Genomic DNA, 18057 nt, shown 5'->3' with positions numbered 1-18057 from the left:
GTGTGTGTTGTGTTGTTTGTGTGTATGTGGTTGTGTGTGTTGTTTGTGTGTGTGTTGTGTGTGTGTGTGTGTGTGTGTGTGTGTGTGTGTGTGTGTGTGTGTGTGTGTGTGTGTGTGTGTGTGTGTGTGTGTGTGTGTGTGTATATCTGCCTGTTTCGGTGTCTGTGAGTGTGTGACGGTGTCTGGCCACACACACACCTAACCGCAGGTTTACACAGTGCAATTGGCAGATAGCACAAATGCAAATCTTTTTGGGGAGTACATTGCAAGACAGTCATTTATGTGAGTTTTGATGACAACGTCTCAAAATGTGAGGGATTTACCGTAGAACTTTGAACCCAAACCGATCAGATTAGCATTCTTGCATCGTTATTTTGTTAATTGATTGCACCCAAATTGCCATTTTAATATATAGGATTAAATAATTAAACGTTTGACCGTTATTTGATTCCTCATGTCTAACTCATTGTTAGAAAAAGTTAGGTAATATATTTATTCAATATTATATGAATCCTAACATTCAATGGCAATTTGGGTGCAATCAATTACCATAACTTCAAAGAGGTCAAATGATATTTCAACAAAATAATGTTGCAGGAATGCTAATCTTATCTGTTTCTAACAACATAAACGATTCAGAACAATCTGAGATGGCTGGGTGTCGAAATCCTCTTGTGCTTTTTGAGGTGGAACGACCCACGTGTTGTGCCGAAGGTTAGCAAATAAAGCAGCTGTATGCACAGGTCTGATTGAAACATGAATCTTCATTGTCTCTCTCCGTCCTCTGCAGGTCTGATTGAAACATGAATCTCTCATGTCTCTCTCCGTCCTCTGCAGGTCTGATTGAAACATGAACTCTCTCATGTCTCTCTCCGTCCTCTGCAGGTCTGATTGAAACATGAATCTCTCTCATTGTCTCTCTCCGTCCTCTGCAGGTCTGATTAGAAACATGAATCTCTCTCATTGTCTCTCTCGTCCTCTGCAGGTCTGTTTGAAACATGATTCAAGCATTGTGGTGGCTGCATCATGTTATTGGAATGCTTGTTTTTTAGGATAAAAATAAACTGAATAGAGCTAAGCACAGGCAAAATCCTAGAAGAAAAACCTGCTTCAGTTTGCTTTCCTACAGACACTGTGAGCAAAATTCACCTTTCAGCAGGACAATAATCTAAAACACAAGGCCAAATATACAGTAGAGTTGCTTACCAAGATGACATTGAATATTCCTGAGTGATCTAGTTACAATTTCGTCTTGAAAATATATGGCAGTACTTGAAAATGTCTGTCTAGCAGTGATCAACAACCAACTTGACAGAGCTCGAAGAATTTTAAAATGAGTAATGTGCAAATATTGTACAATCCAGGTTTGCAAAGCTCTTAGAGACTTACCCAGAAAGACTCACAGCTGTAATCGCTGCTAAAGGTGATTCTAACATGTATTGACTCAGGGGTGTGAATACTTATGTAAATTAGATATTTTGTATTTAATTTTCCCCAAATTTGCAAACATTTCTAAAAACATGTTTTCACTTTGTCATTATGGGGTACTGTGTGTTGATGGTTGAGAAAAAATATATATTTGAATTCAGGCTGTAACACAACAAAATGTGGAATAATTCAAGGGGTATGACTACTTTCTGAAGGCACTGTTTATAATTAGGAGAGTTAGATTTTCTTTGCTTTAATGCTAAGGAAGACCTTTCATCCCAATAGCACCATCTTGGAAGCTATGTAGCACTCCTACCACCAAATATTATCTTCAAGTTTGATTTAATTTAACCTCCAGTGGTTTGTTTCTCTATGCTAATCCTTTCAGGATCGGTGGTTCCATCCCCATTGTGTTCTCCTACTACTCAGAGTTTCTAGCCCAGGAGAAACGTGGGGAGCACCTCAGTTGGCTCTGCATGTTCTGGATGATTGGTGGCATCTATGCCTCAGCTATGGCATGGGCCATCATCCCACACTATGGTGAGTAGCCTATGGCAGGAATTCAATCATCACGGATATGGCCCCAAAAACGCTCAAAGTGCCTTACCACAAAGTTGTATCTAGTGATTACGCAGGGATACAGTTTGTGCTTCGTCCCATTTCTCTCTCTCTGCTCCTCTCCTCCCAGGCTGGAGTTTCCAGATGGGGTCAGCGTACCAGTTCCACAGCTGGCGTGTGTTCGTCCTGGTGTGTGCATTTCCCTCTGTTGCGGCTATTGTTTCTCTCACCACCATGCCAGAAAGCCCGCGCTTCTTCTTAGAGGTAAGCAAGGGTCGCTTTCTCATAAGTCCATATAGAAGCAGTTTACCCAAGTCCAATTCTAACCTCAATCATTTGATGCCTTATATATCATTACCTGAGTTGGCTATTGAACAGCAGTAAATATTGCGGATCATACCTTTTAAAGGCACACTCTGGGATATTGTTAATTTAGTATTTTCAATTCTTCAGATTTAAAGTGCATTCGAGAAATATTCAGACCCCTTTTCTTTATTCAGACTGTTTCCACATTTTGTTACGTTACAGCCTCATTCTAAAATGGATTAAATAAAAAAATGTTCCTCATCAATCTACACACAATACCCCATAATGACAAAGCAAAAACAGGTTTATAGAAATTTTTGCAAATGTATTAAAATTAAAAAAACAGAAATACCTTATTTACATAAGTATTCAGACCCTTTGCTATGAGACTCGAAATTGAGATCAGGTGCGTCCTGTTTCCATTGATCATCCTTGAGATGTTTCTACATCTTGATTGGAGTCCATCTGTGGTAAATTCAATTGATTGGACATGATTTGGAAAGGTACACACAGCTGTCTATATAAGGTCCCACAGTTGGCAGAGCATGTCAAAGCAAACACCAAGCTATGATGTTCAAAGAATTGTTCCTAGAGCTCCGAGACAGGATTGTGTCGAGGCATACATACAAGAGTCCATAATGTCAAAGTGTAATTATGATTTTAGAATTTTTTACAAATTAATAAAAAATAAAAAGCTGAAATGTCTTGAGTCAGTAAGTATTCAAACCCTTTGTTATGGCAAGCCTAAATAAGTTCAGGAGTAAATATTTTCTTAACAAGTCACATAATAAGTTGTATGGAATCAATCTGTGTACAATAGTTTAGCATGATTTTTCAATGACTACCTCATCTCTGTACCCCACACATACAATTATCTGTAAGGTCCCTCAGTCGAGCAGTGAATTTCAAACACAGATTCAACAACAAATACCAGGGAGGTTTTCCAATGCCTTGCGAAGGGCACCTATTGGTAGATGGGGGGGGGGGGAAGCATACGTTTAATATCTCTTTGAGCATGGTGAAGTTATTTATTACAGTTTGGATGGTGTATCAATACACCCAGTCACTACAAAGAATTTACAGGGTGTTCCTTCCTAAACTTAGTTGCCAAAGAGTTGAGATAACCGCTATCAGGGAATTTCACACCATGAGACCATCAATGGTGACTTTAAAACAGTTACAGAGTTAATGGCTGTGATAAGAAAAAACTGAGGATGGATCAAACAACATTGTGTAGGCTAGCTGCCACAATTACTAACCTAAATGAAAGAGTGAAAATAAGGAAGCCTGTAAATATATATTATATATATTTTTCAAACATTCAAGTAAAACTGCAAAAAAATGTGGCAAAGAAATTAACTTTCTTTCCTGAATACAAAGCGTTATGTTTGGGGCAAATCCAACACAACTGTCACGATCGTGTGGAGGATTGACGGACCAAAACGCAGCATTTGGAAAATAAGCCATCTTCTTTTTATTGAGAAGAAGGAAAAAACGAAACAAAACACACTTTCAAACTAACCAAAACAAAAAAACGATCGTGAAGCTAAATAAACGTAGTGCACATACACAGGCTACAAACGTTCAGACATAGACAATTACCCACCTCAAACGAAAGCCTATGGCTACCTTAAATAGGGCTCCCAATCAGAGACAACAGAAATCAGCTGTCTCTAATTGGGAACCCATTCAGGCAACCATAGACTCTCCTAGACAACTTACACCCAACATAGACACAGCTAGACACATACACTCAACACAAACCCATACACTACACCCAACACCCCCCTTTACCATATAACCACCCAAAACCGATAAACACAAACATTCCACATGTCACACCCTGACCTAACTAAAATAAAGAAAACAAAGAATACTAAGGCCAGGGCGTGACATAACCCCCCCTTAAGGTGCGAACTCCGGGCGCACCAGCACACAGTCTAGGGAGGGTCTGGGTGGGCTTCCTTCCACGGTGGCGGCTCCGGCACTGGTCGTGGCCCCAACCCCACCACAGTCACTAACCGCCTCCTTAGCTTCCTCCAAATGACCCCCCTCCACATTAACCCCACTGAATTAAGGGCAGCTCCGGACTAAGGGGCAGCTCCGGACTAAGAGGCAGTACCAGGGTAAGGGGCAGCACCAGGATAAGGAGAGCACCAGGATAAGGGAGAGCACCAGGATAGGGGCAGCTCCGGACTGAGGGACGGCAGCTCCGGATGAGGGACGCAGCTCCGGACTGAGGGACGGCAGCTCACTGGGACGGCAGCTCCGGACTGAGGGACGGCAGCTCCGGACTGAGGGACGGCAGCTCCGGACTGAGGGACGGCAGCTCCGGACTGAGGGACGGCAGCTCCGACTGAGGGACGGCCCATGGCTGGCTGACGGATCTGGCTGCTCATGGCTGGCTGACGGATCTGGCTGCTCATTGGCTGGCTGACGGATCTGGCTGCTCATGGCTGGCTGACGGATCTGGCTGCTCATGGCTGTGCTAACGGATCGTGCTGCTCATGGCTGGCTGACGGATCTGGCTGCTCATGGCTGGCTGACGGATCTGGCTGCTCATGGCTGGCTGACGGATCTGGCTGCTCATGGCTGGCTGACGGATCTGGCTGCTCATGGCTGGCTGACGGATCTGGCTGCTCATGGCTGGCTGACGGATCTGGCTGCTCATGGCTGCTGACGGATCTGGCTGCACATGCTGGCTGACGGATCTGGCTGCACATGGGTGGCTGGCGGATCTGGCGAGATCCTGTCTGGTTGGCGCTCTGGCAGATCCTGTCTGGTTGGCGGCTCTGGCAGATCCTGTCTGGTGCGGCTCTGGCAGATCCTGTCTGGTTGGCGGCTCTGGCAGATCCTGTCTGACGAATGGCTCTAGCGGCTCCTGACTGACGAACGGCTCTGACGGCTCGGGACAGACGGGCGGCTCTAATGGCTCGGGGCAGACGGATGGCTCAGATGGCGCTGGGTAGACGGAGGCTCAGATGGCGCTGGGTAGACGGATGGCTCAGATGGCGCTGGGTAGACGGATGGCTCAGATGGCGCTGGGTAGACGGATGGCTCAGATGGCGTTGGCAGACGGCAGACTCTTGCCGGCTGAGGCGCACTGTAGGCCTGGTGCGTGGTGCCGGGAACTGGTGGTACCGGGCTGGGGACACGCATCTCAGGGCTAGTGCGGGGAGAAGGAACAGGGCATACTGGACCCTGGGAGCGCACATTAGGCCTAGTGCGTGGTGCCGGAACTGGTGGTACCGGACTGTGGACACGCATCTCAGGGCTAGTGCGGGAGCAGCAACAGGACGCACAGGACTCTGGGGACAACACAGGAGGCTTGTTGCGTGGTTTAGGCACTGGTGGTAAAGGGCTGGAGACACGCACCATAGGGCTAGTGCGTGGAGGAGGCACTGGTGGTACTGGGTAGGGGGCGGGAGGTGGCGCCGGAAATACCGGACCGTGCATGCGTACTGGCTCCCTTGAGCGCGCGAGCCTGCCCAACCTTACCTGGTTGTATGCTCCCCGTCGCCTGACCAGTGCGGGGAGGTGGAATAACCCGCACCGGCCTATGTAGGCGAACCGGGGACACCATGCGTAAGGCTGTGCCATGTACGCCGGCCCGAGGAGACGCACTGGTGACCAGATGCGTTGGCCGGCTTCATGACCTAAGGCTCAACGCTCAGTCTAGCCCGGCCGATACGTGAGCTGGAATGTACCGAACCGGGCTATGCACGCGTACAGGAGACACCGTGGCGCCTACTGCGTAACACGGTTCTGCCCGTACTCTCGCTCTTCCACGGTAAGTACAGGGAGTAGGCGCAGGTTTCCTACCTGACTTCGCCACACTCCCTTTAAGGCCCCCCCCAGAAATTTTGGGTTGGTACTCACGGGCTTCCAGCCTTGTCTCCGTGCTGCCTCCTCATATCGCCTCCTCTCGCTTTAGCTGCCTCCAGCTCTTCACGAGGAAGGCGATATTCTCCCGGTTGTGCCCACGGCCCCTTACCATCCAGTATCTCCTCCCATGTCCAAGAATCCTGTGTAGGTGGGTCCTGTTGCCGCTTTACATGCCGCTTGGTCCTGTATTGGTGGGTAATTCTGTCACGATCGTGTGAGGATTGACGGACCAAAACGCAGCATTTTGGAAAATAAGCCATCTTCTTTTTATTGAGAAGAAGGAAAAAACGAAACAAAACACACTTTCAAACTAACCAAAACAAAAACGATCGTGAAGCTAAATAAACGTAGTGCACATACACAGGCTACAAACGTTCAGACATAGACAATTACCCACCTCAAACGAAAGCCTATGGCTACCTTAAATAGGGCTCCCAATCAGAGACAACAGAAATCAGCTGTCTCTAATTGGGAACCCATTCAGGCAACCATAGACTCTCCTAGACAACTTACACCCAACATAGACACAGCTAGACACATACACTCAACACAAACCCATACACTACACCAACACACCCCTTTACCATATAACCACCCAAAACCGATAAAACACAAACATTCCCATGTCACACCCTGACCTAACTAAAATAAAGAAAACAAAGAATACTAAGGCCAGGGCGTGACAACAACACAGATTTTTCACTTTTGAAAGTTAGTATCCCCCCCCACTCTTCTTATTTTTCAAGCATTGTGGTGGCTGCATCATGTTATTGGAATGCTTGTTTTTTAGGATAAAAATAAACTGAATAGAGCTAAGCACAGGCAAAATCCTAGAGGAAAACCTGCTTCAGTGTGCTTTCCTGCAGACACTGTGAGACAAATTCACCTTTCAGCAGGACAATAACTTAAAACACAAGGCCAAATATACAGTGGAGTTGCTTACCAAGATTACATTGAATATTTCTGAGTGGCCAATTTACAATTTCGGCTAGAAAATCAATGGCAGTACTTGAGCTTGAATAAACAGAGGAGCTCTAGAGTTTCTCTGTGGAGATGGGAGAACCTTCCAGAAAGACAACCATCTCTGCAGCACTCCACTAATCAGGCCTTTATGGTGGAGTGGCCAGAAGGAAGCCACTTCTCAGTAAAAGGCACGACAGCTCGCTTGGAGTTTGCCAAAAGGCACCTAAAGGACTAAGACCATGAGAAACAAGATTCTCTGGTCTGATGGAAACCGATATTGAACTCTTTGGCCTGAATGCTCCAGAGTGCTCAGGACCTCAGACTGTGGCAAAGGTTCACCTTCCAACAGGACAACAACCCTAAGCACACAGCTAAGACAACGCAGGAGTGGCTTCGGGACAAGTGTCTGAATGTCCTTGAGTGGCCCAGCCAGAGCCCGGACTTGAGCCCAATCGAACATCCCTGGAGAGACCTGAAAATAACTGTGTAGCGATGCTCCCCATCCAACCTGACAGAGCTTGAGGATCTGCAGAGAAGAATGGGAGAAACTCCACAAATACAGGTGTGCCAAGCTTGTAGCTTCATACCCAAGAAGACTCAAAGCTGTAATCATTGCCAAAGGTGCTTCAAAAAAGTACTGAGTAAAGGGTCTGAACACTTACATACATTTGAATTATTGTACATTTGTTTTGCAAACATTTCTGTAAACCTGTTTTTGCTTAGTCATTATGGGGTATTATTTGTAGATTGATAAGGGAAGAAATGATGGAATCCATTTTAGAATAAGGCTGTAACATAACAAAATGTGGAAAAGTCAAGAGGTCTGAAAACTTTATGAATGCACTGTACACATTGATTCTTGAGCTTAGCACAACTTACTCTACTAGCATAACCCAAAATATAAGGTTTTATTGCAAATAATGGAAATTATATTCAGGCACATTACAGTACACCCTTAGATACTTCACACAGACATGATGTTTCACAATACTCGTAATGTGTTTCAACTGTAAGTGCTTTTGATGAAGTATGAGATCATTTCCCAACAGAACGGCAAACACGACGAAGGCTGGATGATTCTGAAACAAGTTCACGACACCAACATGAGAGCAAAGGGACACCCAGAGAAGGTGTTTTCTGTGAGTATTTCTGAGACAAATATGTCAAGTCTTTGAATTAAAAGGTTCTTCTGCAAAAAGGGTTTATTACGTTGTATTGTCCTGTCCTAGCTGTTTATTTTGGTGTAACCTCATCCCCAGGCTGGAAGAGACTATTATTTGTTTACTGCATATGCTAGACCTACTATTTTTTGTTCATTTTTTTACCACTCCAAACGGGAAGTTCCCTCACAGGAAAATGGTTGTTCTAATCTAATCTGATCTAATCTAATCTAATGTATACATGTACTGCATACAGATGAGTTGAAAATGGAAGGTATTATTTTCCCAGGTCACCACCATCAAGACTGTAAAGCAGATGGATGAGCTGGTGGACATGGCAGGAGACATATCAACTTTGCGACGCTATAAATTGAAGCTGACCAGCCTATTCCAACAGGTAAGTCATGTTTAAGATCCTATACAGGTATGAGAATATGATGGTTTTATGTGTATATATTTTATATTTCATACAGTATATGTTCATTTACTGTATGAGACTGCATAGATTATGTACGCCACTTAGCAGGCATTTTATCCGAAACGACCAAAGCCCAATTTATGCTAAGTGGGTTTTATAGTATGTTTTTGTGTTTTTAAACCGAGTCAGCTGTAAAACCTAGGTGCATGTCTTAGTACTTTTCTGTGGGTTGCTATAGGTGCGGAGTAACTTCTTGGCCATCTTCAATCCAGAGTACAGAAGGACCACCTTCATGATGATGGCTGTCTGGTTTACCATGTCGTTCAGGTAGCATGACCTTAGTTGTTATCAGCGGCCTGTGCACCAACCGGTTATTTTCTGATCAATCAGAAAGCTCAAGAAATGTTTTATCATATCAAATCTAAAAAGGTTATAAAAAAAGTGTGTCTCTTGCCATCTTAACAGACTGGCCATTGAGGTTCATACTTAATCTCAACTGATTTCAACATGGTGAAAAATGAAGAAACATAGTCATGTTTATTTGGTTGAACTACTTTTGTATTTTACTTCTCCCCCAGCTACTATGGGCTGACAGTGTGGTTCCCTGACATGATCAAGTACATCCAGAAGCAGGAATATGCCTCGCGCACCAAGTTCTTCACCAAGGAGCGAGTGGAGCATGTGACTTTCAACTTCACCTTGGAGAACCAGGTGCACCGCCAAGGACAGTACTTCAACGACAAGTCAGTACTCATGAAATTACACAGAACTTTGTGAATTTGCAAAATGCCATTCTGTATCTAATCAGGAATGGTTAACTGTGCTGGCCTTAATTTCACAACTATGCAATGGACACTAATTGGTAGTCGACTCTAATACAGCTGGGCCATTAAATACAAGGTCTTTCTTACTTTACCATTGTCCTCAAGGTTCATCAACCTTAAGATGAAGTCCATGGTGTTTGAGGACTCAGTGTTTGAGGAGTGCTACTTCGAGGACATCACCTCTAGCAGAAGCTTCTTCAGAAACTGCACCTTTATCGCAACTCTCTTTTACAATACAGGTAAAAGTCTTTCCCAAAACAAGAAGCATAAAACGATATAGAGTAGAGCTTAGAATATTTAGGAGCCCAGTCCATGCCTAGCATTGAACTGGGCAGTATCCTACCCTTGGCCCCTTCTTGACACCTCTCTTGCTTTCAATTCTCTTGTCAGACTTGTTCCAGAACAGAATCATCAACAGCAAACTGGTAAACAGCACCTTCCTACACAACAAGGAAGGCTGTCTGCTGGACTTCACTGATGACAACAACGCCTACATGATCTACTTTGTCAGCTTCCTGGGCACATTGGCCGTGTTACCCGGCAACATTGTGTCAGCACTGCTGATGGACAAAATTGGACGTCTGAGGATGTTGGGTATGTCACGCCTTCATGAATGTGTTATTAATGCTTTATACAACATTCAAAGAAAAGGTGCTTCTTGTGAGATTATACATCTGATGATACATGAACCATGCAGGCTTTACTATACCACAGTATTTCATGATTAGCCTACTACAGAAAGAGCCCTTATCTTTGATTTTTTTTCTCTCTCTCTTTCTCTTCGCCCTCAATCTCTTTTCCTACACAGCGGGATCAAGTGTCATATCTTGTGTCAGCTGTTTCTTCCTGTCATTCGGCAGTACCGAGTCGGGGATGATCGCCCTCTTATGTCTCTTTGGCGGCATTAGCATAGCTTCCTGGAATGCCCTGGATGTGTTGACTGTGGAACTGTACCCCTCGGATAAAAGGCAAGCGCACCTACCTCACATTTTTTACCGTGTTACAGCTCCTTCTTGCACAGTGAATAAATTGGTATTTTATGCAGTTGGATTTATTGAAAACATATTTCAGTTTTCATGTTAAGTTCTGAGAAGTTACCCTGCCAATTTCCATTATCTTCTCTTTTTTAGGACCACTGCATTTGGCTTCTTAAATGCCCTTTGCAAGCTGGCTGCTGTCCTGGGCATAAGCATCTTCCAGTCCTTCGTAGGCATCACCAAGGCTGTGCCCATCTTGTTCGCTGCGGGAGCACTCGCTGCCGGCAGTTTCCTGGCTCTAAAGCTGCCTGAAACACGGGGCCAGGTGCTGCAGTAGCACAATTCACCACCAGAAGGCAGAAGAGTGTAGCTGCAGTGGTCACATTGCAATCAGGGCCCGACCAACCATACAATCTCAGCCCATTAAACACCAAAAAACTGACTGCCATCAACAGTATCACAACAGTCCCAGATTACTGAGAAAAAAATAGCACATTGGGTTTTCTTCTAAGAGATCCTACAGGTTAGACGGAATGAAATCTTGCCAACACAGATACAAGTTTATAACCCACTGCCAAAGGATGCAAAGATACTGCTTGATAGCTACAATGCTTAATGGGGATAAATTGATCATAGATACTTCCCAACAAAAGAGATCAAACATCTATACACCCTCAATTCATCCTATCATCCATAGCTGACCATCATGCCATTCAAATAAGGTTAGATGCCCTCCAATAGATTTCCACCTGAAAATAGCTTTCACTGTAACTTAGCTTCCTACTGAAAAAGCGGAGCTCAAATGAATACTTGAATATTAAATGGATGTTTTTCAGCTTTGGCTGATTATAATAGTGGTGAATCATACTTCAAAGCTTCTTGTCCTTTGTAATCTGAATGGACTTGATGAGTGAAAGCCGTATGATAGAAGCCCATTGGTTGATCAGCCTATTGCTTGCATCATATCCTCTGTCCTTTAGGATCTGTGAGGAAGAAAGGACAAGATCGTTGTCATTTAAATCTCTTATTGGCTTCCTCTGAAAGAGAATATTACAAACAATATTTCCCTAACCAGGTGACATGCACCAAGCTCCCTGCTTCAAAATAATGATATATATTATTTGTTCAAACTTGGCATTGATACTAGTTATTTTATCATATAGAAAACAGACTGTGTTGAAGGTATATTGTAAGAATTTAAATAATGACATGACCAATAACTGGTAAATATTTTAGTTTATTTATTGATGGCAATTTGAAGGGATCGTTTTTAGTTTTATATTTGTATTTATTATGGATCCCCATGCACACTAAACAATTACTCTATTTGTTTTTCTACATCAGATTTACTTCAAGCAGTGAAATACTGCATATGTCTAAATCATTTTATGTGTTGTATGTATGAGGGAGATGGAGAAAGAGTTACATCATATGTATCCTTCTGTATGGTTCTTGTAATTGGTTCTATGAGACCTCTGGGGCACTCATTCATGTACAATGATCTACATACATAAAGTGCATCATTAGGACCCTGTAAAGATATTGGAACGCCAGACAAAGATGAGTAAATACGATGACCACCTATTTAACACATCAGTGGAGATATCCTTTCATTTTGAAAATCTAGAATATTGTTACTTTGAAATAACGAATACATCAATGAGCCCAGGATAACAACTCATGCTTCCTGCATATCACATAGTGGTCTTATGCTCTCTTTGCATCAGCATTCCATTCAGCTAAGGCCAACTTGTGCCCCGCCCTCTGCTGTCTATTAAGGCATACAGAACATTATACCTAGGAGGACCGAAGTCAGCCCGTTCAGTCTCCAAGCAATGCGCTATTAATGAAGCACAAGTGAATCCATGTACACTGCTACGAAGCACATTATCCTTCAGTCATACGGCTCATGGGAATATAGCAACTAGTCACTCACAGATTCATTTTAAGGGCTCAATTAAATGCAAACTGTATTTTTTTCCACCGTACTATAAAACACTATTTTCCTTGTGATAAGAAATTTACAATTTATTGCCCCCCCCCCAAAAAAATACAAAACAATTCCCTTCAGAGGGAGGGCATGTACATTGGCAAGGCAGGCTTGGTTGAATCTGGCCCTTTGTTGATTATTATGTGCTTACTTGTCACCATGTCCACGCCATCCCTTTTAATCTTTGTGTCACAAGTGTGGTGACAATCAGTGAGAGAGCTGATCTCTCCATTGCTCAGCTGTAGTGTGAGTGTGACATCTGACTGCAGGGAGACTGGGCGTGTTAAACGTATGGCCTGTGGGATTTCTCTGTTGCTGTGTGCTTGGTACAAGAGCAGTGTCTGATGTGGTACTGGAATTATTTCTTCAAATCGTATCTCTTTAGTGTTGCGTATGTCTGTATGTGACATCTGTTGTTACTTGTGTGTGCACATAACTGACACATTTGTTCTAGACCTAGTGTGTTTGAGTGCGTTTGCGAAAGATAAGTGTAAAACAATGTGTGCAGATTGAATTTGTGATCTCTGTTGTGCTCTCTATGTGTGAGTGCGTGCATGTGTGAGTGCGAGTGCCAAATATTTTTCTACTTCTGTTCTGGTGTTTTCATCCCTAAGAACGCGCACAGGTCAATAGGGGCCATTATAACATATCTATGAACTAAAAGACTAATGCAATAGATATCTAGATCAATGTGATGTTCTTTATAGTGTCAGCCTTGGGCGCTCTTTTGCTGATTGGGCCTTTTGTCTCTGATTGCCTGACAGGTTGCGTGGTAATCATGAGAAAAGCACATGACATTTGTACAAAGCAAATTCAAATGACGTGTGTTACCAATTGCAGAGTGGTTTTGGAGAGTGTCAAAATCCCAGCCATTATCCCATTAGATGCGTGTAGTTTCCAGCATAAGAATCTGGACTCTAGTTTTAGACCCATCAACCTTTAAACTTTTCTCTGTTCATATCTCTCTAAGATCAAAGGTCCCTGTGGCAGGCTTGTCAAAGTAGCCTTCACAATAAGCAGGATGTTAAGCATGCTTGTAGTGTATGATCTCTCTGGCTGTTCGTATGCCTGGTCTGTTTGTCCAAAGCAGGCGCTGCTTTTGTATTGCTGTCGTATGGTGACACTTTGGGTCTTTATGTACAGTATCAGTTCTACGACCGCTTTTGGTCAGAGTGGGATGACTTGGTGCAAGTTTAGTCTGTGTTTTTTAAAGTATGCCGTTGTTGGTAAGTCTTTGGTGATCCTGTTAAATGGTTGTACTTCTCTCTGCTTTCAGTAGGGGTTAAAGTTCAAGGAGAAAATAAATCAAAGCAATAAAAGGGATATCTTTCGCCCTATCCTAGTGAACAGGCACAAGAATAGATGGGTTTCCAAAAGTAAGTATTTCAAAATGGCCACCATGTTTTCATCAAAAGAGCGCCCTCAGTAAATTAACGCTCATGTCCACTTAGATGAAACTGCCGTTTTTTAATGTGACTTAAAAATCAACGTGCTATCATTGTACCGTGTGTAGAAACTGTAGATGTTTGTACGTATGAGTATAAAATATGTGGACAAAAAAAGATCAAGGAAAACACTTTGACAATACTGTCAACATGACGGAAAACTATTGTATGTTGTCTTTGTTTTGTAAATGACATTTAAGAAAAAACGTGAATAAATTCTTCAGTAATCACTCCCATGGGATGTTGAGAATATTTTACAGTGATGCTGACCAGGTGCTGTATGTATTTATTTTATGTGAGAATTGTTACTGATGATGGGATTCAAATTTGTGTGCCATTTGTCTATCCAATTCTATGAAGAAAATAATAAACTACTATGGACAAAAAAACAAAGTCCTTTCCCTATTTGTGGTAAGGAAATTGTGTACGTGTGTGTGTCGCCGTAGGAATCAACAATGCTGAATGCTGCTCTAAAATTTGTAACAAACACAAGGCCTCTTACACATCACTGTACCTTCTATCAGTTAGCAGGATGGCCGTCCTTAACTGTAAGGCCACAGACTCACTGGTACATGTTTGTCTAGAAGGCCATTTTAGGTTCCGCTGCCAAAATATTGAAGCACTTAACGTACCCAACAGAGTCATGGAAATGACCGTCTAAGATCAATGAACTGTATTTTATATATTGTTCCCAACACAGTGCTTTTAGCTGCGCTAACATCATCTTGGAACACTTTGCAGAAGGGTTTACAACTTGATCATTTTATTCTGATTGATGATTTTAAATCCCAGATTGGAGGGATGTGCTGACCACAGATTGTACATGTTTTTAAACCTGCTCTCTTATGCACTTTGCACTGTTTTAACTTCCATTCATTGTTATTTTTAGGTTGTGTTGTGTCTCATGTAACTAACTCTAAGTGTGCTGCTTGCTTGGGCTCATATGAAAATGAGATTTCAATGTGACTTTTCTGCATAAATAAATGATTATTCGTAATATTATATTTAACACATTCTTGTCATCATGAAATGTTTACATTGCGTAATTTTGAATTTAATCGGACACATTCTCTGCAGCAATAATCACTCACATTGTGAAAACTACTGTGCAACATGCTGGGACAAGGATTACATTCATAGAATTCAGTATAATAGTGAATCTACGATTACAGAATTATTCATCAGAAAAACAAACAACCAATACACAGTACTGTATGTCCTGAGAAAATGAGTCATTAACGTGTGAACCAATATGTGTTTTCATATCCCATTAACTATGTCCAGTTGGTGCTCCCCTCCCCTTTCATAATCACCCCCTAGCTAATTGAGGATCTTCATAAGTAATAATATAACATTTCCTGCTCCCTCCGGTCCCTCTTGTATGCATTGGTAAAAAGCTGTTGATAGTGGTGCAGGATGTTGTAATAGTTGTATAGACTGAGCCAGGCCTTGAGCTATCTGAGTCATGAGGACTGAGGCCAGTGTTGACATTATGATGATAGAGGGTTATTAGCTGCGCGTTATGAGGGAGGAGAGAAGAAAGGCTAATTATTGGCCGGATGTTCAGCCTTATTGTGACTATGACAACACACATCATATCAGAGGTTCTTTTACTCCTCATCTCTCTCTGACACACACACACACACACACACACACACACACACACACACACACACACACACACACACACACACACACACACACACACACACACACACACACAATTTGCCTCTATCTTCCTCTCCCTGTTCTGAGTGCAGCTCCCCCTCACATGGGGCTCCCGAGTGGAGCTGCGTTCTAAGGCACTGCATCTCATGCAAGAGGCGTCACTACAGTCCCTGGTTTGAATCCAAGCTGTATCACATCCAGCCGTGATTGGGAGTCCCATAGGGCGGTGCACAATGGCCCTGCGCTGTCATTGTAAATAAGAATTTGTTTTTAACTGACTTTCCTAGTTAAATAAAGGTCAAATAAAAATATATATATATGACTGTGGCTAAGGGTTCAATCCCAGCTCCTAGCTGTGTGATTGGTACATTCCTAGCTTCTAGCTGTGTGATTGGTACATTCATAGCTCCTAGCTGTGTGATTGGTACATTCCTAGCTCCTAGCTGTGTGATTGGTACATTCCCAGCTCCTAGCTGTGTGATTGGTACATTCCCAGCTCCTAGCTGTGTGATTGGTACTTTCCCAGCTCCTAGCCGTGTGATTGGTACATTCCCAGCTCCTAGCCGTGTGATTGATACATTCCCAGCTCCTAGCCATGTGATTGGTACATTCCCAGCTCCTAGCTGTTTGATTGGTCCATCTCCAGCTCCTAGCCATGCTGAAGCCTCTCTGTCTCCACAGCCAGACCAGTCAGCCTGCAGGCAGCAGCTCTATACTTTCAGACAGCCAGTGTGTGTCGGGGAGAACATTGCTGCCGTGTTTCTGTGTGAGAGAGATTGTGTGTGTGTAATATTATATGTGCGTGTTTGCGTGTGTGAGTGTATGTGTGAGTTAGTGGTTAAAGCAGCCTCTTAGGATGAGAGGCAGAGAGAGACAGACGGTGTTGTGATTGAGAGTTGGCAACATCGCCTCTCTGCCGCCTCACCCAGTCCTCATCCTGCCCTCCTCTCCTCTCTCTTTCCTCTGGCTCTGATCTACAACACCGCTGGGATGTCTTCTTCTCCAGGATCCATGGACGGCAGCCAGAGGAATAGCTGTAGGTACCCACCATAGATATACATCCAGTATATATGTGTATGGGCACAGGGCTCTAGTTCTATATCTATGGTACCGATGCCAGCTTGTCTTGGTTTATTTATTTGTTTTTTGTTTGTGTCGTGATGTCTACACGCTAAGGTATCGGGGACTAGCAGATGTTGATCCATGCTTGATTATTAGATATTTTTGATATTTGTGGGTATGTGTCTTCTCTTTCCTGGTAGACTATTTTTTATCTTGCTTTCTTTTCTAGTTTTCATGGTCACAGTTGTCACGAAAATGTATTTTTTGGGGTGGTGGTAGATTAATCTCTAAACGTGTTGGATTTAGTTTAAAACGTGTGGATTTAATTTCAAACATGTATGGAATTAATATCAACATTATTTGATTTCAAACGTTTGGAGTGAAGAGGATAAGATGCAAGCCTTCAACCACAACTGAACACATACAGTAATAATCAGACAGATACATGTGTTATTAATGAATAACACAAAGTCTGGGCGTGAAATTATTGGTGCTGTAGCCTCCAGTCATTGATGGGCGATGTCAATCATTGTGACAGCTCAGTGTGGGCGCGCACGCACGCACGCACGCACGCACGCACGCACGCACGCACGCACGCACGCACACACACACACACACACACACACACACACACACACACACACACACACACACACGATGACAGAATGTCTTAGTTGAGGCATGGATCAGACCTGTTGGAGCAGGCTTTTTGTTGCTTTTTATTGCTTTCATTATTATTGCACTCCCCACTTCCCTCCTCCTTCTGCCCTCCCATCCATCCATCCCCCTCCTCCACATCCATTCCCTCCACTTCTCCCCCACCATGTTCTCCTCCAGCACAAGGTGCACCTGTGTAATGATCGTGCTGTTTAATCAACTTCTTGATATGCCACACCTGTCAGGTGGATGGATTATCTTGGCAAAGCAGAAATGCTCACAGGGATGTAAACAAATGTGTGCACAACATTTGAGAGAAATAAGCTTTCTGTGCTGATGGAACATTTCTGGGATCTTTAATTTCAGCTCATGAGACATGGGATAACACTTTACATGCTGAGGTTATATTTGTGTTAAGTATATAATCAAACACATTCTCTGCAGCAGTAATCATTACAATTTTGAAAACTATTGTGCAACACGCTGGGACAATACTGACATTCATAGAATGAAATACAACATAAAATGCGAAGTATGTCCTGAGACTCTCATGTCCCATGGTGTATTAACACAGCCACTCACTTTGAGTGCAGAAGAAGATTGGATGGTTTCCGGGGGATGGTTTGACCGTGTTTAGGAAAGAGATGGGACAGAGTTAAGAAAGGACAAGACAACAGGATAGAACAGGACAGAGTTAGGACAGGACAAGACAGAGA

At 43.2% G+C, this 18057-nt stretch overlaps 1 protein-coding gene across 1 annotated transcript in view; it reads left to right on the top strand.

The window, feature by feature from the left end:
* The window catches only part of LOC111955087 (synaptic vesicle glycoprotein 2A-like), a 23624-nt gene extending 8657 nt beyond the window's left edge, over window positions 1-14967 (top strand). Inside the window, exons 4-13 of the mRNA XM_023975163.2 lie at window positions 1817-1968; window positions 2117-2250; window positions 8190-8279; window positions 8590-8697; window positions 8957-9045; window positions 9297-9461; window positions 9648-9781; window positions 9933-10136; window positions 10351-10510; window positions 10673-14967. Coding sequence (XP_023830931.1) covers window positions 1817-1968; window positions 2117-2250; window positions 8190-8279; window positions 8590-8697; window positions 8957-9045; window positions 9297-9461; window positions 9648-9781; window positions 9933-10136; window positions 10351-10510; window positions 10673-10856 — 1420 coding nt within the window. The 3' untranslated portion in view covers window positions 10857-14967. The remainder of the gene's footprint in view (window positions 1-1816; window positions 1969-2116; window positions 2251-8189; window positions 8280-8589; window positions 8698-8956; window positions 9046-9296; window positions 9462-9647; window positions 9782-9932; window positions 10137-10350; window positions 10511-10672) is intronic.
* The last annotated feature ends 3090 nt before the right edge of the window (window positions 14968-18057 follow it).

This window comes from Salvelinus sp. IW2-2015, linkage group LG30 (assembly GCF_002910315.2).
Source record: "Salvelinus sp. IW2-2015 linkage group LG30, ASM291031v2, whole genome shotgun sequence".
Taxonomy (NCBI): Eukaryota; Metazoa; Chordata; class Actinopteri; order Salmoniformes; family Salmonidae; genus Salvelinus; species Salvelinus sp. IW2-2015.
This window is presented reverse-complemented; position numbering and strand designations above follow the sequence as displayed.